General features: G+C 48.7%; 1 protein-coding gene across 1 annotated transcript in view; it reads right to left on the bottom strand.

Moving 5' to 3' along the window:
* Positions 1 to 4,038: 4,038 nt before the first annotated feature.
* Positions 4,039 to 22,630, bottom strand: part of ACTR10 (actin related protein 10) — a 29,017-nt gene continuing 10,425 nt past the window's right edge. Inside the window, exons 9-13 of the mRNA XM_073585727.1 lie at positions 9,552 to 9,631; positions 9,389 to 9,462; positions 8,367 to 8,448; positions 5,122 to 5,323; positions 4,039 to 4,914 (exon numbers count right to left, since the gene is read on the bottom strand). Of these exons, the coding sequence (XP_073441828.1) occupies positions 4,733 to 4,914; positions 5,122 to 5,323; positions 8,367 to 8,448; positions 9,389 to 9,462; positions 9,552 to 9,631 (620 nt within the window). The 3' untranslated portion in view covers positions 4,039 to 4,732. The remainder of the gene's footprint in view (positions 4,915 to 5,121; positions 5,324 to 8,366; positions 8,449 to 9,388; positions 9,463 to 9,551; positions 9,632 to 22,630) is intronic.

The raw sequence follows: 22,630 nt of genomic DNA on the forward strand, positions 1-22,630 counted from the left end.
ACCACATTGGAGAGGATTGGTGCCGCCCCGCACCCCATTATTGGGCCGGAGTGCTCCTTCCACATTGGAGAGGATTCGTGCCGCCCCACACCCCATTATTGGGCCGGAGTGCTCCTACCACATTGGAGAGGATTGGTGCCGCCCCACACCCCATTATTGGGCCGGAGTGCTCCTTCCACATTGGAGAGGATTCGTGCCGCCCCACACCCCATTATTGGGCCGGAGTATTCCTACCACATTGGAGAGGATTGGTGCCGCCCCGCACCCCATTATTGGGCCGGAGTGCTCCTTCCACATTGGAGAGGATTCGTGCCGCCCCACACCCCATTATTGGGCCGGAGTGCTCCTACCACATGGGAGAGGATTGGTGCCGCCCCGCACCCCATTATATTGGGCCGGAGTGCTCCTACCACATTGGAGAGGATTGGTGCCGTCCCGCACCCCATTATTGGGCCGGAGTGCTCCTACCACATTAGAGAGGACTGGTGCCGCCCCACACCCCATTATTGAGCGGGAGTATTCCTACCATATTGGGGAGGATTGGTGCCGCCCCGCACCCCATTATTGGGCCGGAGTATTCCTACCACATTGGAGAGGATTGGTGCCGCCCTGCACCCCATTATTGGGCTGGAGTGCTCCTACCACATTGGAGAGGACTGGTGCGGCCCCACACCCCATTATTGAGCCGCAGTATTCCTACCATATTGGGGAAGATTGGTGCCGCCCCACACCCCATTATTGGGCCGGAGTGTTCCTACCACATTGGAGAGGATTGGTGCCGCCCCGCACCCCATTATTGGGCCGGAGTGCTCCTACCACATTGGAGAGGACTGGTGCCGCCCCACACCCCATTATTGAGCTGGACTATTCCTACCATATTGGGGAGGATTGGTGCCGCCCCGCACCCCATTATTGGGCCGGAGTATTCCTACCACATTGGTTAGGGATTGGGGCCACCCCACACCCCATTATTGGGCCGGAGTATTCCTACCACATTGGAGAGGGATTGGGGCCACCCCGCACCCCATTATTGGGCCAGGGTATTCCTACCACATTGGAAAGGGACTGTTGCCACCCCGCACCCCATTATTGGACCGGAGTGTTCCTACCACATTGGAGAGGGATTGGGGCCACCCCGCACCCCATTGTTGGGCCGGAGTTTTCCTACCACATTGGAGAGGGATTGGTGTTGCCCCGCACCCCATTATTGGGCCAGAGTGTTCCTACCACATTGGGGAGGATTGATGCCGCCCCGCACCCCATTATTGGGCAGGAGTGTTCCTACCACATTGGAGAGAACTGGTGCCGCCCCGTACCCCATTAGGCCGAGTGTTCCTACCACATTGGAGAGGATTGGTGGCCCCGCACCCCATTATTGGGCCGGAGTGTTCCTACCACATTGGAGTATTGTTTTGTGACAAAGTATAGAGAGGTTGGATGTTGGGACTGATGGGGTCTAGGTGCTCAGACTCCCCCAATGGAGAGCGAGCGTTCATACTGGTCTATCAGGCTGCGATTGCACTTACAGGTCACGCAGACACCACTCGCTGTATGCCGCAGCATGACAGCGAGTGTGGTCGCAATGGATCCTGCGCAGTGAGGGAGCCACAGAGTCAGAACTAGCTGAATTTTTCTGACTTGGTTGTCATGGTGGCATTATGTAACGTAGCAGCAGCCTACAGTGACCTTAGGCCATGACCAACCTAATGGTCCTCGGAGCCTGGGCCCCAGAAATCACCCTTCACAATCTGCTGTTTGCACTCACTTCGTTCTATTCTCTACACATGTGAAGGGTTGCTACATGATTTTGGACTACTGTCCCACATTTTAATTTTAGGAGGCACATAAACTTGTAGAAAGGGCCCATTTTGAAATATAAGGGGCCAAACACATTAGTCCAATATTGACAAAACTGCTGATAGCATTAGATGGTCGGCTGATGTTTATTCATCAGAAGTTGGGAGAGAGAAGGATCGGGCCATTGAGTTTTAGCCTTCTCGATCCTTGGTTCTGACGGGAGATTAGCAGCCACGTTACTGCACTCTCCCAGCACGACTGTGTATGGAGAGGTCCTGGCTAAATGCAGCTATGGCAGATTTTTAGCATCTTACAGAAGACAAACAAACATTATACAGACCAATAGAATACACATTGGCCTCAGTTTGGTAAATGCTCACGATGTAAATTTTAGCACCCCCTACCTACATACTGTAGGTTAAGTGCCCAGACGTAATGTGAACCGAGCTTTACTGTCCTCTCCTCTCCCCATACAGAACACATGCACGCTCAGTCTAGCCAAACGTGCATGTGTATAGTGGATGCAGGAGCAATGAAGATGCATATAGCCAACTTTACTTACAGCGCCTCCTCTGGAAACTGACAATGTCCCAATAGTCAGTGCAGGCCTGCGCTGTATATAAAAGGTTGTCAGTGCACGCCAGCGCTGTATATAAAAGGTTGTCAGTCCAGGCCCGGACAATATATAAAGGTTGTCAGTCCAGGCCCGGACTGTATATAAAGGTTGTCAGTCCAGGCCCGGACTATATATAAAGGTTGTCAGTCCAGGCCCGGACTATATATAAAGGTTGTCAGTCCAGGCCCGGACTATATATAAAGGTTGTCAGTCCAGGCCCGGACTATATATAAAGGTTGTCAGTCCAGGCCCGGACTATATATAAAGGTTGTCAGTCCAGGCCCGGACTATATATAAAGGTTGTCAGTCCAGGCCCGGACTATATATAAAGGTTGTCAGTCCAGGCCTGTACTGTATATAAAGGTTGTCAGTCCAAACCCGTACTATATATAAGGTTGTCAGTCCAGGCCCGGACTATATATAAAGGTTGTCAGTCCAGGCCCGGACTATATATAAAGGTTGTCAGTCCAGGCCTGTACTGTATATAAAGGTTGTCAGTCCAAACCCGTACTATATATAAGGTTGTCAGTCCAGGCCCGTACTATATATAATGTTGTCAGTCCAGGCCCGGACTATATATAAAGGTTGTCAGTCCAGGCCCGGACTATATATAAAGGTTGTCAGTCCAGGCCCGGACTATATATAAAGGTTGTCAGTCCAGGCCCGGACTATATATAAAGGTTGTCAGTCCAGGCCCGGACTATATATAAAGGTTGTCAATCCAGGCCCGGACTATATATAAAGGTTGTCAGTCCAGGCCCGGACTATATATAAAGGTTGTCAGTCCAGGCCCGGACTATATATAAAGGTTGTCAGTCCAGGCCCGGACTATATATAAAGGTTGTCAGTCCAGGCCCGGACTATATATAAAGGTTGTCAGTCCAGGCCCGGACTATATATAAAGGTTGTCAGTCCAGGCCCGGACTATATATAAAGGTTGTCAGTCCAGGCCCGGACTATATATAAAGGTTGTCAGTCCAGGCCCGGACTATATATAAAGGTTGTCAGTCCAGGCCCGGACTATATATAAAGGTTGTCAGTCCAGGCCCGGACTATATATAAAGGTTGTCAGTCCAGGCCCGGACTATATATAAAAGGTTGTCAGTCCAGGCCCGTACTATATATAAAGGTTGTCAGTCCAGGCCCGTACTATATATAAAGGTTGTCAGTCCAGGCCCGTACTATATATAAAGGTTGTCAGTCCAGACCAGGACTATATATAAAGGTTGTCAGTCCAGGCCCGTACTATATATAAAGGTTGTCAGTCCAGACCCGTACTATATATAAAGGTTGTCAGTCCAGGCCCGTACTATATATAAAGGTTGTCAGTCCAGGCCCGTACTATACTGTATATAAAGGTTGTCAGTCCAGGCCCGTACTATATATAAAGGTTGTCAGTCCAGGCCCGTACTATATATAAAGGTTGTCAGTCCAGGCCCGTACTATATATAAAGGTTGTCAGTCCAGGCCCGTACTATATATAAAGGTTGTCAGTCCAGGCCCGTACTATATATAAAGGTTGTCAGTCCAGGCCTGTACTGTATATAAAGGAGGTTATATTACTGGCTCATGATGCAGCTAATGAAGCTTCATTCTTGTTCAGGAAAATGCAACTATTACACATGAACATTACAACCAAGACTTTATTACCAGGTAAAGAGCATTAGGACATATAATGGTCTCACAAATCTCAGTGAAATGCTGAACAGAATGGGATCCATCAAACCTTTGGCTGCTGCCATCAAATGTAAGCTGCAGTCCTATGTAAACACATACAAATAGAAGGAATGCCTTACTTCATTACTACACCCCTCCAAGCTGAGAAAGTCACACTTGCATATGTGTACCCCAGACAGGACAATTTTCTTACTTCCGTTTGCGTAGGGTTGTATACACTTCTTAGGATTCTCAGTCTCCTAAATGTCAGCCTTTACCTGTCACAAGCAAATTTAAAAAAAAGGACCTTTCTTACGAGTAAGCATTAATATCCAGCTCACTAGAAATCAGTTCCTGGTAGATGTAACTTCTGTGCCTCAATAAGACCCCCAAGGTGCGATACTGATTGGCGACCACCACATAGCAGGCGGGCAGGTGTACAATCAGTGCCTATATGAAGGAATGATGAAGTCGGGCAGGTAACGTAACATAATACTTTATAGACCCCATAGGATATGTCAGCCTACAGTAATGCTGTGTGTACAAGGCTAAATATTTCCCACATATATACACAGTCTTGTTAGCGTTGTAATAAATATTGGTATTTTTGCACATCTACTTTAGTCCTTTTGCTGTAAACAGTGGTTTCCTGGTGCCAATTCTTCACTTTTCAGTAGAGAAGGCTCGTTTCATCATTGGGGGTGCAGACTTTCCGACATCAAACATCATTTCCAGAGGGGGGTTGTTAAGGCAGCACCAGTCAGGAATACGGCCGGTCTGATTGTAATATTCTTTAGACACAGAGCGGCTGCCGAGGATATCCTGCAGAGCTCCAAATATCGCGCCTGGATGGGCACAAAGATTGGGAGAAATCACTACATATAATGCAAGTCACATAGCACCACATAGATGTAAGTAAAGTAGCTTTCCAGCTGAGATCGTAAAGGGATGTGCAGCGTTGCTTCTGCATGGGGAGGCGTCGTACGTTGCCTCCTCACTGCGGTAGCAGAGTGCACAATGTGCTTATTCGTGTGCGATTTCTTGTACGTTACCTCCCAGCCAGGCCACGCAATTTGGCTTTGCAGGTGGATTGTGAACCTTGAAGGTCTTGGTGGCGAGGGCTTCTTTATATTTTGGCTTTTCTACTAAGTATCGGATCTCTGCCATTAGCCGGTGAAGAAATCCTGGCAACATTGCTGTACCTCCGACAACCACAATGTTTTCAGACAGTTGTTTCCTGGTATCTATAGGGCACTAACACAGAGGAAGGCAAGTACATTAATATTCTACCAAGATCTGTGACGAGGCTGACATATAAAGCTGGTTCAGTCGATTACAAATAGAAATGAGAGCATCGCTTTGCAAGACCCGGGTTCAGCATCAGTACCCAGCAAACGACCGCATTGCCAGCATCATTGGAGCCTCTTCTCATTAGCCCCAGCTTAACACCTTAATGACCGCCGATACACCTTTTAACGGCGGTAGTTAAAGGTACTTACACCACAGCGCCGTGAATTCACGGAACTGTGGAAAAAGTGTATAGCGCCCCCCCCAGAGTCTGATTTTCTCCGGGGTCTTGGCTGCCAGGGGTAGCAGAGACCCCAGAGAACATGATTGGGGTCGGATTATACCGATCCCGCTTTTGCGATCGCCGTTATTAACCGTATAACGGCAACCGCAAAAAAAAGCCGTGATTTTGCATTAACTTTCTCCTCTGATGTGATCGCAGAGGAGAGAGAAATAGGGTCCCTGATCCCCCCCCGATGGTCATCAGGCCCTCCTGCCTCCTCCGGTGGGCGCCGCCATCTTCTCCTATAAGAAAACTGCGGGCGCATGCGCAATGCGCTCGCCGAATCTGACGGACGGCAGATTCCATTCATTTCTTGATCGTACATTTTGATCACTGTGAAACTCTATCACAGTGATCAAAATTTTAAAAAATAGTTAATATCCCCCCCTTTATCATCCCCTTAGTTAGGGAAATACAGTGCCTTGCGAAAGTTTTCGGCCCCCCGGAACTTTTCAACCTTTTCCCACATATCATGCTTCAAACATAAAGATACCAAATGTAAATTTTTGGTGAAGAATCAACAAGTGGGACACAATTGTGAAGTTGAACGAAATTTATTGGTTATTTTATATTTTTGTGGAAATTAAAATACTGAAAAGTGGGGCGTGCTCCTTCCCTTCCAAGCCCAACCGTGTGCCCAAACAGTGGTTTACCCCAGCATATGGGGCATCAGCGTACTCAGGACAAATTGCATAACAACTTTGGGGGTCTAATTTCTCCTGTTACCCTTGGGAAAATTAAAAAAATTGGGGGCTTAAAAAAAAAAAAAAAAAAATCACTTTTGTGGAAAAAAAAAAAAGATTTTTTATTTTCACAGCTCTGCGTTATAAACTTCTGTGAAGCACTTGGGGGGTTCAAAGTGCTCACCACACATCTAGATAAGCTCCTTGGGGGGTCTAGTTTCCAAAATGGGGTCACTTGTGGGGGGTTTCTACTGTTTAGGCGCATCAGGGGCTCTGCAAACACAATATGACGCCCGCAGAACATTCCATCAAAGTCTGCATTCCAAAACGGCGCTACTTCCCTTACGAGCTCTCCCATGAGCCCAAACAGTGGTTCCCCCCCCCCCCACATATCGGGTATCAGCATACTCAGGACAAATTGCACAACAACTTTTGTGGTCCAATTTCTCCTGTTACCCTTGGGAAAATAAAAAAAATAGTGGACTAAAAAATCATTTTTGAGGAAAAAAAAGTTTTTGATTTTTTATTTTCACGGCTCTGCGTTATAAACTTCTGTGAAGCACTTGGGGGTTCCAAGTGCTCACCACTCATATGGGGTATGGGCGTACTCAGGACAAATTGCACAACAACTTTGGGGGTCTAATTTCTCCTGTTGCCCTTGTAAAACTAAAAATTTGGGGGCGGAAAATCATCTTTGTGGAAAAAAAATGATTTTTTATTTTCACGGCTCTACTTTATAAACTTCTGTGAAGCACTTGGAAGTTCCAAGTGCTCACCACATCTCTAGATAAGTTCCTTAAGTGGTCTAGTTTCCAAAATGGGGTTACTTGTTGGGGGTTTCCACTGTTTGGGCACATCAGGTGCTCTCCAAACGCAACATGGCGTCCGATCTCAATTCCAGCCAATTCTGCATTGAAAAAGTCAAACGGTGCTCCTTCCGTTCCAAGCCCTGCTGTGCGCCCAAACAGTGGTTTACCCCCACATATGGGGTATCGGCATATTCAGGAGAAATTGCACAACAAATTTTGTGGTTCATTTTCTCTTTTTACTCTTGTGAGAATAAAAAAAATTGGTTCTGAAGTAAAATGTTTGTAAAAAATGTTAATTTTTTCCTTCCACATTGCTTCAGTTCCTGTGAAGCACATAAAGGGTTAATAAACTTCTTGAATGTGGTTTTGAGCACCTTGAGGGGTGCAGTTTTTAGAATGGTGTCACTTTTGGGTATTTTCTATCATATTGACCTCTCAAAGTGACTTCAAATGTGATGTGGTCCCTAAAAAAAATGGTTTTGTAAATTTTGTTGTAAAATTGAGAAATCCCTGGTTTTAACCCTTATAACGTCCTAACCCAAACAAAAATTTTGGTTCCAAAATGGTGCTGATGTAAAGCAGACATGTGGGAAATGTTATTTATTAAGTCTTTTTTGTGACATATCTCTGATTTAAGGGCATAAAAATTGAAACTTGCAAAATTTTCCCCATATTTCCGTTTTTTTCATAAATAAACGCAAGTCATATCAAAGAAATTTGACCCCTAACACAAAGTAAAATATGTCATGAAAAAACAATTCTCAGATTCAGCGGGATCCGTTAAAGCGCTCCAGAGTTATAACATCATAAAGTGACAGTGGTCAGAGTGGTGAAAATTGGCCTGGTCATTAAGCTGCAAATTGGCTCCGTCACTAAGGGGTTAATTCTCATTAATGGATGGAGCGGACCATGCAGACACATGGAATGTGACACCTACTGATCGGCAGATCAGAGGCAAATGTTTTGGACGACCCATCCTCTTTAAATTCTAGCAGAGTCTACAGCGCCGATTCAGAGCTGTGTGTCTCCACGTCTAGTCCAACTCTTCATCCATATACCCAGCAGTCTTCCCCCAACACACATTTGTTAAAATCCAACCACAAAGTCAGGGCTTGTCACCATGGAGACACAAGGTCTTCACATGAGCTGCAAACACAAACTGGTATTGATATTTTCAATGAAGATTTCTTGCAAAGTTGCTTAATATTTTTATTTCCGATTGGAGCTTGTGTTACCTGTACAAGCGAGTCCAGTATTAACGTGGCCACGGACTTCTCTTCATTGTCCTGCTCGAATAACAGTTCTACAACAGAGTCTCTGTAAGTGAGAACAGCGCAAAAGGTGATGTTCGCTCAACACTATGGAGGTCATCATCGAGGTTTTTAATCATCAGTGGGATTTTTAGTAATTTAACAAACTTTGGCTGGCTACACTCATCTGTGAAACATGCACCATTCTCGCATGGGAAGACTCAGTCCCACCACCAGATCTCTCCTCTCGACCCCTGAGCTAAACGCTTCCTATAGGCCTGTGGAGCAGTTAGCGCAGGTCAGGAGAGCGGGCGATCGAGTCTTCTGATCCAAGAACGGTCCGAGGTTCACACATGTATCAAACTAACCCACACTGCAGAGTATAAGCCCTGGGAATGATCCCCATCTCAACTTGCCAGGAGTCCTGCACTTCTACATAATCATAAATAAGACCAAGTTACACCTACGGCACGGCTCTGGGCTAAAAATGGCTTTACAGAGGGTGAATTCTGATGTAACTGTGCAGCAAAATCCACAAGTAACAGGAGAATCTTGCCGAGGTTTGGGCTGCTTGTATGCTTATAGCGTAAAGGCTCCCATACACATCAGTTTAAAGTTGGCTGAACCCGTGGATGTCAGAGGGATCGGCCAATCACCACCTTATGTGTATGGGGGGGCCTCTAGATTATGCCGGAAAACACAATGATCGGCTGGAAATCAATTGTCTGATCTTTCTGTTCAGAGGGGAATATAATCTGGCAGCATTTTTGGTCATAGAGAACACAGAAAGGCTTGGCCTAGCCGAACATCACTGTGTCTGGGGTGGTCCTGAGAGATGGCTGCTGGCCGATTTAAATGTTTTGGTTGCACAAGTGACCATGTGTGTAGCCACCTGGAACACGGCTACAGTATTGGCTCATTGCAATCCTAATGTCCACTGTGCTTAAACTCGATGTCACAGGGTGTTTGGCTGTAACTGTTCTGTGAACACCGTGAAAGCCTCTAACCTGATCGCCCCCTTAACATGAAGAATCTTCTGTCCGTCCAGCGGGTAATCAACATCAGGAGGAGGTGCGGGACGCTGAAGAAAGGAGAAAACAGAACAGAAAGTGTATCATAAACCTGATTGTGGATTATATGCTAAGGAGAAATCCAGGATAAGAGACCCACCTCAGAGCCCCCTTCAATGTTAAACCTGGCAGCCTGGATTTGCAGCCCTCGCTGTAGGTCGCTCACAAAACAAACGCGAACTGCAGAAAAGAGCAAAAAGTGTCTCATCAGAAAGTGAGCTATGGTTTCAATCAGGTTCGAATGTTCAACGCATTTCTTTACATATATATATATATATATATATATATATATATATATATATATATATATATATATACACACACACATTTTTTTTTATATATATTTTATTTTCCATATCAATATCTATATACATAGAAAAAGATATTTTACAATTTTACTCTGGACACTAAGCCACTAGGCCAATCTCTCTTGTTCTGATTTTTCAGAAGTTTCATTATTGTTATAGGGAGGAATTACAATGACTGATAATACCTCTATATACAGTAGATAACACAGGCTCCACCATTCACAATAGGTGATATCACAGCTCACCTCCTCCTCCTGTATGACTGATAACACCTCTATACACAGTAGATAACACTGGATCCACCATTCACAATAGGTGATGTCACACAGCTCTCCTCCTCCTCCTGTATAATGTCTGATAACACCTCTATATACAGTAGATAACACAGGATCCAAAATTCACAATAGGTGATACCATAGCTCACCTCCTCCCTCTTCTGTATCATGACTTATAACACCTTTATTCTATACTGATAACACCTCCCTGACGAAAAAGAACTTCCGAAACGCGCGTCAGGGCGCATTAGGCACCATCACCATCTTTGACCCACTGTTGAGGTAATCATTGCAGCTTTAGTCCCCCTTTGACCTGGCCACTCTGTACTTCCTAGGATCTCGTGCCTCCTCTTTGTGTATGGTCTTCTCTTCACAAAATTGTGATTGATGAATGGGCCTTTATCTACATGAGTCAAATGCACTATAGCACTTTATAATATGCAGGTTGAAAACAGCTTTAGTAAAACCTTTTCCTAAACGTTCGATAAAAGAGCATAGGGCACAATAATATAATATTTTATCTAACTTTGGTACATTCACAATTTGTGATATTTGTATGCAAATAGCACTTTGGCACTTTATATTACAGTGGATGATTTTTTCTTTAGTTTGAAGTGGATGTCACTTTGCACGCATAAGTTTTTCACATAATGAGTGAATTTCATTCTCATCTGTGCCAGTAGGGTGCAGCATTTTGCTCATTTTCTGCACTTTCTTGCACCTTAGTTACTGTTAGCACCGCTCCCACTGCCATACTCACCGCTAGTGTTGAGCATTCCGATACCGCAAGTATCGGGTATCGGCCGATACTTGCTGTATCGGAATTCCGATACCGACTTCCGATATTTTTTCAATATCGGAATTCGGCATCGGAATCGGAAGTTCAGTTGATTGACGGCCTGACGTCATCATGATGCGCGGTGTGTGCGCATCATGATGCGCCGTCATTTCGGGCCTTCCGGGGGTCTCTGCCGGCCTGCCGGGGGCTGTGCCGGCCTGCCGGGGGGCTGTGTGGACTGCCCGGGGTCTGTACCGGCCTGCCGGGGGGCTGTGCCGGCCTGCCGGTGGTCTGTGCACCCTGTGGGGGTCTGTACCGGCCTGCCGGGGGGCTGTGCCGGCCTGCCGGGGGGCTGTGCTGATGTCCGATGGGACTACAAGTCCCATCGGGCGATGCCTGCTACCATGACAGTGATTGACACATTAGCCAATGATGGGACAGTAGTAGTCCCATCATCCGGCTAATGTGTTAAATGTTAAAAAAAAAAAATACTACATACATACTACATGCATGCTACATACATACTACATGCTACATACATACTACATATATACTACATACATACTACATACATGCTACATACATACTACATGCATGCTACATACATACTACATGCATGCTACATACATACTACATATATACTACATACATGCTACATACATACTACATGCTACATACATACTACATATATACTACATACATACTACATACATGCTACATACATACTACATGCTACATACATACTACATGCATGCTACATACATACTACATATATACTACATACATGCTACATACATACTACATGCATGCTACATACATACTACATATATACTACATGCATGCTACATACATACTACATATATACTACATACATACTACATACATGCTACATACATACTACATACATGCTACATACATACTGCATGCTACATACATACTACATACATACTACATGCTACATACATACCACATATATACTACATACATACAATACATTCATACAATACATACATAGACATACAGTACATATAACATAGAGTAACATACTTACCAATACTTGTCACATTGTTCCCCGAAGCCATTGTCTTTTCCGGAATAAATATTAACATAACAAACCACAAAAATACTCACCCACGATCCGAAGCAGTCCACGAGTGTGTCCCACGACGATCTTGGGTAGAGAACTGCAGCATCAGATGATGCTGCCGTTCTCTACGGGCTGCAGGAATCCAATGACGGAAGGTAGGTATCCTTCCGCACTGTATTCCTCCGCCACTTAAAAAAAAAAAAAGTCCCTAGTCTCACTTTATGCCATTGCTGCGTGGGAATTTCCCACACAGCAATGGCATAAAGTGAGACTAGGGACTTTTTTTTTTTTAAGTGGCGGAGGAATACAGTGCGGAAGGATACCTACCTTCCGTCATTGGATTCCTGCAGCCCGTAGAGAACGGCAGCAACAGCTGATGCTGCAGTTCTCTACCCAAGATCGTCGTGGGACACACTCGTGGACTGCTTCGGATCGTGGGTGAGTATTTTTGTGGTTTGTTATGTTAATATTTATTCCGGAAAAGACAATGGCTTCGGGGAACAATGTGACAAGTATTGGTAAGTATGTTACTCTATGTTATATGTACTGTATGTCTATGTATGTATTGTATGAATGTATTGTATGTATGTAGTATATATGTGGTATGTATGTAGCATGTAGTATGTATGTAGTATGTATGTAGCATGCATGTAGCATGTAGTATGTATGTAGCATGCATGTAGTATATATGTAGTATGTATGTAGCATGCATGTAGTATATATGTAGCATGTATGTAGTATGTATGTGGTATGTATGTAGCATGTAGTATGTATGTAGCATGCATGTAGTATATATGTAGTATGTATGTAGCATGTAGTATGTATGTAGTATGTATGTAGTATGTATGTGGTATGTATGTAGCATGTAGTATGTATGTAGCATGCATGTAGTATATATGTAGTATGTATGTAGTATGTATGTAGTATGTATGTGGTATGTATGTAGCATGTAGTATGTATGTAGCATGCATGTAGTATATATGTAGTATGTAGTATGTATGTAGTATGTATGTGGTATGTATGTAGCATGTAGTATGTATGTAGCATGCATGTAGCATGCATGTAGTATGTATGTAGCATGCATGTAGTATGTATGTAGCATGCATGTAGTATGTATGTAGTATGTATGTAGTATGTATGTAGCATGCAGTATGTATGTAGCATGTATGTAGTATGTATGTAGTATATATGTAGTATGTATGTAGCATGTAGTATGTATGTAGCATGCATGTAGTATATATGTAGTATGTATGTAGCATGCATGTAGTATGTATGTAGCATGCAGTATGTATGTAGCATGTATGTAGTATATATGTAGTATGTATGTAGCATGTAGTATGTATGTAGCATGTAGTATGTATGTAGTATATATGTAGTATGTATGTAGCATATATGTAGTATGTATGTAGCATGCAGTATGTATGTAGCATGCAGTATGTATGTAGCATGTATGTAGTATATATGTAGTATGTATGTAGCATGCATGTAGTATGTATGTAGCATGCATGTAGTATGTATGTAGCATGTATGTAGTATGTATGTAGTATATATGTAGTATGTATGTAGCATGTAGTATGTATGTAGCATGCATGTAGTATGTATGTAGTATTTTTTTTTTTTTTTTTTTTTAACATTTAACACATTAGCCGGATGATGGGACTACTACTGTCCCATCATTGGCTAATGTGTCAATCACTGTCATGGTAGCAGGCATCGCCCGATGGGACTTGTAGTCCCATCGGACGATGCCTGCACAGACCCCCGGAGCCGGCACAGCCCCCCGGCAGGCCGGCACAGCCCCCCGGCAGGCCGGCACAGCCCCCCGGAGCCTGCACAGCCCCCCCGGCAGGCCGGCACAGCCCCCCGGCAGGCCGGCACAGCCCCCCGGAGCCTGCACAGACCACCGGCAGGCCGGCACAGCCCCCCGGAGCCTGCACAGACCACCGGCAGGCCGGCACAGACCACCGGAGCCTGCACAGACCCCCTGGCAGGCCGGCACAGCCCCCCGAAAGGCCCGTACAGACCCCAGAGAGGCTGTACAAGGGCAGGAAAGGGTTTTTCTTATTCCGATACCGGAAGTCCCATAGACTTGAATGGGACTTCCGGTATCGGAATCGGCGATACCGATACTTTTTTTAAAGATCGGCCGATACCATCCGATACGATACTTTGAAGTATCGGACGGTATCGCTCAACTCTACTCACCGCTCCTGCTTCTGCCCCGACTCTCTCCTCTGACGCGTCCTGCACGCGCGCCTCCGCTTCCCTTGCTTTCCGGCGACCGGCGTCCCGACGTTCTCCTCCACTTCCCTCGGCCGCGCGCACTGTGCCTCTGCGCACGCGCCGGAGGGATAAGCCGCACGCTGCTACCGGCAGCCACCTGTCTGCCGTGACCTGACCCGGACCGGCCCCCCGACCTATCAGAGGCCACCACCAGGTATTTCAGGCCGCCCTCCCTTAGTGGAGGCGCCTGACTATTGAGTTGCCTCTCGGTTGTCTAGGCCGTGCTCCCTGCTGCTTGTTCCTTGCTAGCTGCTCTCTAGTTTATTCCTTGTGTTTTGTGCCTCCTGTTAGTTCCTGTGTCCTCAGTGTTCCTCTGTCCCTCTGGTCTTTCCTCCTGCCTAACCCTTGTGTCTCCTTCCTTTTCAGTTCGCCTCTTCCTGGACCCCCCCCTTCCTCCGTCCTTCTCCTCTTCCGCAGTCGCTGGACCCTGGTCACCCTGGTTCCTCTCTGGACCTTCCTCTGTTCCTCGTCACTAGTTCACCCTCCTGAGCCGACCCCTGGTCCTGGCTGCCGTGGCGCTAGAACTTCCCGAGTCTGTTCCCTAACGGTCCCTGTATAGGGGTCGGTCCACTTGGTGCGCTCGCTCGGGGAGAGCTCGGCGCCACGGTCCAGTGGGTCCACTCTCGTCACCTGTGTCCACAACGTAACAGTATAGTCAGGCCATGGACCCCGCCGGGGCCGCTACCCAAAAGGAGTTGGTTTTCCTTAGGGAGAACCAGACCCGTATTATGTCTTTCATGAAGACCATGGATTCCCGCTTGTCGGCCTTGCAGGCCGCTGATCCTGGTAACGCCTCCCAACTTGCCAGCCTCCAGCAGGAGCTGGTTCAACAACGGGACACCCAATCCCATATTCTTTCGTATATGGCTTCGGTCGACGATCGGCTGCTTTCCCTTCAATCGGCCGCCGGACGCGATTCGTCCCGCAGTTCAGATCCCGGACCCTCTCCGCCTCCCAGGCATGGTAGACCGCCTCGGTATGGCGGCGACCCCAAGTTGTGCAGGGGCTTCTTGAATCAGTGCAGGTTGCACTTCGAACTCCTGCCCCAACAATACCCCACCGATCGGGCCAAGGTTGCCTTCATTGTCTCCCATTTGGAGGGAGAGGCACTCTCCTGGGTAAATCCCCTATGGGAGCGGGACGATCTCGTGGTCTCCAGTCTCCAGACCTTCACTGACACATTCCGTAGGGTCTTTGACGAGCCCGGACGGTTGGCTTCCGCCACGGAGTCTCTTTTTTGCCTCTCCCAGGGCGCTCTTACAGTCGGACAATACGCCATCCGGTTCCGTACCTTGGCCTCCGAGGTAGGGTGGAATAACGAGGCTTTGGTTGGGGCCTTCTGGCGTGGCCTCTCAGGCAAAATTAAAGATGAGCTGGCAGGGCGAGACACCCCAACCTCCTTGGAGGATTTAATTTCGTTGGCCACACGCATCGACCTTCGGTTCCAGGAACGCGCTAGAGAGACTGGTAGGGACAGGAGACCGCTGAGACCATCTGCTTCTTTTCACAGGCCGTCCAGCCCACATCCGCCTGGGGCATCCTCCAGTCCGACGTCTGAGCCAATGCAGGTGGATCGGGTCAAGTTGGCAGAACGGCGCCGTAAGGAGAGAATGATGGAGGGTCTGTGCCTGTATTGCGGCAGCGCGTCCCACTTCTTACGCTTCTGTCCTGAGAGACCGGGAAACTCCTCCACCTAGGGCAGGTAAGAGAGGCCGATCTAGGTGTGTCTCACTCCTCTCACCCCCTTACCCTTTCAGTTCAGTTGGTTTTGGGTCGGAGACGTGGTTCGGAGGTGGCCTATGTGGACTCGGGCGCGGCAGGGAACGTCATTAGGTTGAAGGAGGTAAAGAAGTATCAGATTCCTGTGGTCTCTCTGAAGACTCCACGTGTCATCGCCTCAGTAGATGGTAGACCCCTACGTGAATCCGTGTTCCTGGTAACAGAGGAGGTGTGTCTGCAAATTGGGGCCTTGCACCAGGAGCGGATCGCTTTCTACGTCCTCCCCAACCTTTCCCATGCTGTGCTGCTTGGTCTTCCGTGGCTTAGGACTCATGAACCTGTCTTGGATTGGCGTTCCGGTGAGGTCCTCCGCTGGGGGCATCCCTGCCAAGAGAAGTGTCTGGGGCCTGTCCGCCCGGCTAACCCTCCACCAGCCTCCTCGGGTCCCGAGGCTCTTCCAGCCGCATACTGGGCTTTCTCTGACGTATTTGACAAGAAGGAGGCAGAGGTTCTTCCTCCGCATCGCCCGTATGACTGCCCTATTGATCTGCGACCCGGGACCACTCCGCCCCGAGGGCGAATTTATCCCTTGTCCCCTGCAGAGACTACGGCCATGTCCGAGTATATTCGTGAGAATTTAGCTCGAGGGTTCATACGGAAATCTTCTTCCCCGGCCGGAGCCGGGTTTTTCTTTGTAAAGAAGAAAGACGGTTCTCTCCGTCCTTGTATTGATTTCCGGGGCCTGAACGACATTACTGTGAAGAACAAATATCCGTTGCCTCTCATTCCTGAACTCTTTGACCGGTTACGGGGAGCCCGCATTTTCTCAAAGTTGGATCTACGTGGGGCTTACAACCTCATCCGCATTCGCCCTGGTGACGAATGGAAGACCGCCTTTAACACCCGGGACGGGCATTACGAATACCTGGTTATGCCCTTCGGTCTCTGCAATGCTCCCGCGGTCTTTCAGGAGTTTGTTAATGATATCTTCCGAGACTTGTTGTACTCCTGCGTGGTGGTATATCTGGACGACATCCTTATTTTTTCCCCGGATCTGGCGTCCCATAGGAGGAGTGTTCGTCTGGTCTTACAACGTCTGCGGGAGAATCGCCTCTACGCGAAGCTTGAGAAGTGTCTCTTTGAGCAGTCTTCCTTGCCTTTCTTGGGCTACATCGTTTCAGATTCTGGGCTGGAGATGGATCCTGAGAAACTGTCGGCTATTCTTCGATGGCCTCGCCCTGTGGGGGTCAAGGCGATTCAAAGGTTCCTCGGCTTCGCCAACTATTACCGTCAATTTGTGCCACATTTTTCGTCCATCATCAAACCCATCTCCAGTCTCACTCGCAAGAGCGTCAACTCCTCGTCCTGGCCTCCGGAGGCTGAAGAGGCCTTTTCCTGCCTGAAGCAAGCCTTCGCGACCGCACCTGTTCTACACCGACCCGAGGCTAATAAGCCATTCATCCTGGAGGTAGACGCCTCCTCCACCAGAGCAGGTGCAGTGCTCTCACAGAGGTCCCCGTCCGGCCGCCTGATTACCTGCGGGTTCTTTTCAAAGGCCTTCTCGCCGGCGGAGTGTAACTACGCCATCGGGGATCGCGAGCTGTTGGCCATAAAGTTGTCGCTCGAGGAGTGGCGTTACCTCCTTGAAGGCTCGGTCCATCCGTTTACCATCTTTACCGACCACAAGAACCTTGCATATCTCCAGTCAGCCCAGAGACTTAACCCTCGGCAGGCCAGATGGTCCCTCTTCTTTGGTCGGTTCGATTTTGAATTGCGTTTCCGTCCCGGGCCAAAGAACATCAAGGCGGACGCATTGTCCCGGTCTCTGCAGCCCGCTGATCTGATGGAGGAACCATCTCACATTATCGATCCCGCTAAGATCATCACTGTGGCCCCGGTGAGACTGATTACTCCTCCTCCCGGCAAGACCTACGTCCCAGATGCAGAAAGAGAAAAGGTACTGCATTGGGGACATTCCTCGAAAGTTTCCGGACATGTCGGAGTCAAGAAGACATTTGAGCTCATCGCTCGTTTTTACTGGTGGCCCTCACTCCGCCAGGATGTGACAGACTTCACGGCCTCCTGTCCCTCTTGCGCCAAGGTCAAGATTCCTAGGCGACCACCCGCCGGCCTTCTGCTTCCTCTCCCGATACCTTCGGTTCCATGGCAACATATTGGTTTGGATTTCATCACGGATCTGCCTAAGTCTTCCGGATCTACGACTATCCTGGTAGCTGTTGACCGCTTCTCCAAGATGGCCCATTTTGTTCCTCTACCTGCGCTGCCCTCCGCTCCAGAGTTGGCGAAGATTTTTATCCAGCACATCTTCCGCCTCCACGGCTTTCCACAGCATATTGTTTCCGATCGAGGGGTACAGTTCACCTCTCGGTTTTAGAGGGCCTTGTGTAAACTTCTAGAGATAAAACTGGACTTTTCATCCGCATACCATCCCCAGTCCAATGGTCAGGTTGAACGCGTTAATCAGGTACTAGCGTCCTAATTACGGCAGTTCTCTAACGCTCATCAGGATAACTGGGTCCATCTACTTCCCTGGGCAGAGTTCTCCTACAATAACCATCCCAGCGAGTCATCAGCCAAGTCTCCATTTTTCGTAGTCTTTGGCATGCACCCTGGTGTTCCTCTACCTTTGTCCGGTTCCTCCGGTGTGCCTGCAGCCGACTCCCTGACCCAAGAGTTCTCTCGGATCTGGTCCGAAACTAAGGAGGCCCTCCAGAGGTCGGGGGAACGCATGAAGAGGCACGCTGACAAAAGACGCTTGGATGCTCCCAACTACCTCCCAGGTCAACAAGTTTGGTTATCGGCCAAGTACATTAGGCTAAAGCTCCCTTCCTACAAGTTGGGACCGCGCTACATTGGGCCTTTCAAGATTCTCAAACGTCTGAACAACGTATCTTACAAACTGGAGTTGCCTGCGTCGCTTCGGGTCCCCAACTCCTTCCACGTCTCCCTCCTTAAACCGGTTGTCCTGAATCGGTTTCACCCGGCCCCGAACCTTTCTCCTCTTCCTGTTACGTCTGATGACGTCTTCGAGGTAAAAGACATCCTGGCCTCGAGAAAAGTTAGAGGTAAAAGCTTTTTTTTGATCGACTGGAGGGGTTTTGGTCCCGAGGAGAGATCCTGGGAGCCGCAGGAGAATATCAATGCTCCTCGCATTCTTAAGAGGTTTTTAGCCAGACGCAGTGGAGGGGAGTGTAAGAGAGGGGGTACTGTTAGCACCGCTCCCGCTGCCATACTCACCGCTCCTGCTTCTGCCCCGACTCTCTCCTCTGACGCGTCCTGCACGCGCGCCTCCGCTTCCCTTGCTTTCCGGCGACCGGCGTCCCGACGTTCTCCTCCACTTCCCTCGGCCGCGCGCACTGTGCCTCTGCGCACGCGCCGGAGGGATAAGCCGCACGCTGCTACCGGCAGCCACCTGTCTGCCGTGACCTGACCCGGACCGGCCCCCCGACCTATCAGAGGCCACCACCAGGTATTTCAGGCCGCCCTCCCTTAGTGGAGGCGCCTGACTATTGAGTTGCCTCTCGGTTGTCTAGGCCGTGCTCCCTGCTGCTTGTTCCTTGCTAGCTGCTCTCTAGTTTATTCCTTGTGTTTTGTGCCTCCTGTTAGTTCCTGTGTCCTCAGTGTTCCTCTGTCCCTCTGGTCTTTCCTCCTGCCTAACCCTTGTGTCTCCTTCCTTTTCAGTTCGCCTCTTCCTGGACCCCCCCCCTTCCTCCGTCCTTCTCCTCTTCCGCAGTCGCTGGACCCTGGTCACCCTGGTTCCTCTCTGGACCTTCCTCTGTTCCTCGTCACTAGTTCACCCTCCTGAGCCGACCCCTGGTCCTGGCTGCCGTGGCGCTAGAACTTCCCGAGTCTGTTCCCTAACGGTCCCTGTATAGGGGTCGGTCCACTTGGTGCGCTCGCTCGGGGAGAGCTCGGCGCCACGGTCCAGTGGGTCCACTCTCGTCACCTGTGTCCACAACGTAACAGTTACTGTTTGACCAGCTGTTATTTATTATTTATCATTTTTTTGACAAATATTACATAGGTTCTAGTATATCAAGAAAGTCACATCCAGCCCATGAATGGCAGCGCTTCCCAGGACTCACATCCAAAGATGATATTTCATATTTTTTTATTATTTGATAGGTTGATAGGTATAATACTATTAGGATTTGTACTGTGTTTTTATGATACCTGATGAAGGATATGCACTGTATCCGAAACGCGTTGTATCTCCTCTTTTAACCTATCAAATAATAAAAAAATATGAAATATCTTTGGATGTGAGTCCTGGGAAGTGCTGCCATTCATGGGCTGGATGTGCCTTTCTTGATTTAATCATCCTGTGTGAGCCTGAACCTGGCTCTTTCACTTGAACTAGATGGACATAAGGTCTTCCTTCAGCCTTCAAAACTATGTTAAGGAAGGAAGACTCTTGCCTGATGGGTGTCGAAAAGTATGCCTAGGAATACAAGATGTTGTGTTGGGACCAGGCAGGACTTTTTTCTGTTGACGATCCACCCGAATCGAGAAAGGGTGTCGTGAACGATATTCAGGCTTTCGTGAGCCATGAGGATGCCGTCGAGGTACGGAAAGAGCACGAGACCCCTGATCCTCAAGATGGCCATCAATGCTGCCATGATTTTTGCAAAAACCCTGGGAGCGGTGGCGAGACCAAAAGGCAGGGCGACAAACTGGAAATGCTCCTGCTGAATCGCAAAGCACAGGAATCTCTGATGTCCCGGGAAGATGGGGACATGTAGATAGGCGTCCTGAATGTCTATGGAGCACAGAAATTCCTGTGCCTCCATGGAGGCGAGTACTGAACGAAGGGACTCCATCCTGAAATGTCGCAGACGGACCCTTTTCAGTAATTTTAGATCCAGAATGGGCCGAACCGTACCGCCATTTTCGGGACTACAAACAGGTTGGAGTAAAAACCTTTGAAGTGCTCCTCTTCTGGTACGGGAACAATCACCCCTGAACTGAGGAGAGAGGCGATGGCTGTGAAGAAACCTGGAACCAAGGCGGGGTCCTTCGGGGGTCGGGTTTCGAAGAAACGATCCCGCGGGCGCGAAACAAGTTCTATCTTGTATCCCGAGGATACAACTTCCCTGACCCAGGCGTCTTCCACCGAGTCGAGCCAGACATCCCTGAAGGCAAGAAGGCGGCCGCCCAGCCTGAGGGATGCGCCAGGATTCTGATGATAGTCATGCAGAGGACGATCTTCCAGGTCTGGACCTGATGGATCTACCTTGGAAGGAATGGGAGCGCCAGGAAGGGGTGGGCCTAAAGGAAACTCTTTTCCTATCTTGGCGCGCTTGTGGTCTCTGCTGTTGGGAAACGACGAAGGGGCCGACGAGGTTTGGACAGGGGAAGAAGGGAGATTGTGCCCCCAGTGGCGTCCTTAATAATCTGGTCCTGTCTGTCGTCGAAGAGACGCGATCCCTGAAAAGGTAGGCTGGTGAGGGACTTCTTTGATGACAAGTCCGCCTGCCAGGCCTTGAGCCAAACTGTGCGCCGAATTGCCACTACGTTGCTAGATGCCTGGGCTGTGCAAGACGCAGCATCTAGGGAGGCAGAGACCAAATTTTCGCCTGCATGAGAAATCTGGTCGGCGAGATCCGCCAGCTGCTCTGGCTGAGCTCCGGCCAGAATGCCCTGACGGAGATCCTTAGCCCATTTGGCTATGGCCCTTGAGACCCAAGTAGAAGCAAAAGTCAGGCTTAGAGCAGATGCCGCCGATTCGAAAGCCGATTTTGCAAGGGATTCTATGATTCTGTCACTAGGATCTCCCAAGGATGTTCCACCAGAAATCGGAAGGACCGGCGGATCCACGGAAGGAGAAGTTGACCAGTCTGCGGTGAGGTCCGGCGAGAAAGGATATAACACGCCAAGGCGTTTTCCCCTTTGAAAGCGCCTGGTTGGATTTTCTCTTTTCCTGGTCAGGAGTTTCTGGAATTCGGAATTCGGAGCAAAGACCTGGGAAGGAGGTTTAGACCGTCTGAACGAAACCCCCTGATCTGCGGGTTCCGCGGACGAATCCTTGATATTGAAAGTCTGGTTGATCGCTCCAATGAGACTCTGGACCATATCCCTCATGTCAGTGATTTGGTCCGAGTCCAGCTCCAAAGAATCATCAGAGGACGCATCCGAAAAAGCTTCGCCTGGCTCAGGAGAGGATGATCGGGAAGAGGGCCGCTGGAGCGGGCTATGGGGCGAGACGGAACGGGAAGAGGAACCGAACCGATGCTCCTGTCTGGATCTTTTGCGGCTATTATTGGCAGGCTCAGACGGAGCTTCCTGTGACCTGCTGGGTCCTGCAGGGGCAACTTATCGAGTACCGACACCGGGGACTGAGACACCCTGGTGAGATCCGCCACAGATTGTGACAGAGATGAAGCCCACCCAGGGATAGGGGTCTCACTCTCACTTGGGACAACAGGGGGCTCCTGGGCGGTGGGTTCATTGGGGTTGCTGCAGTCCTGACAGAGGGGAGAGAACTGACCTGATGGAAATTTGCGATTACAAGAAGAACATGCAAAGTGACTGACCACCACAGAGGAAGAGGAGGTGGCAGGAGGGCAAGAGCGAAGAGGTTTAGAATTAGACATGGTGAGCTAACCCACTAAGTGCCAGACGGTTAGGGGACACAGAGCCGAGGAGGGTGCGCAGCTTGCTTGGGTCTGTGAGGCCTGCAGACAGGATATAGGCGACCGGCTCACAGGT

The sequence above is a fragment of the Dendrobates tinctorius genome, unplaced genomic scaffold (assembly GCF_039654945.1).
Source record: "Dendrobates tinctorius isolate UK_male_01 unplaced genomic scaffold, ASM3965494v1 ptg000010l, whole genome shotgun sequence".
Taxonomy (NCBI): Eukaryota; Metazoa; Chordata; class Amphibia; order Anura; family Dendrobatidae; genus Dendrobates; species Dendrobates tinctorius.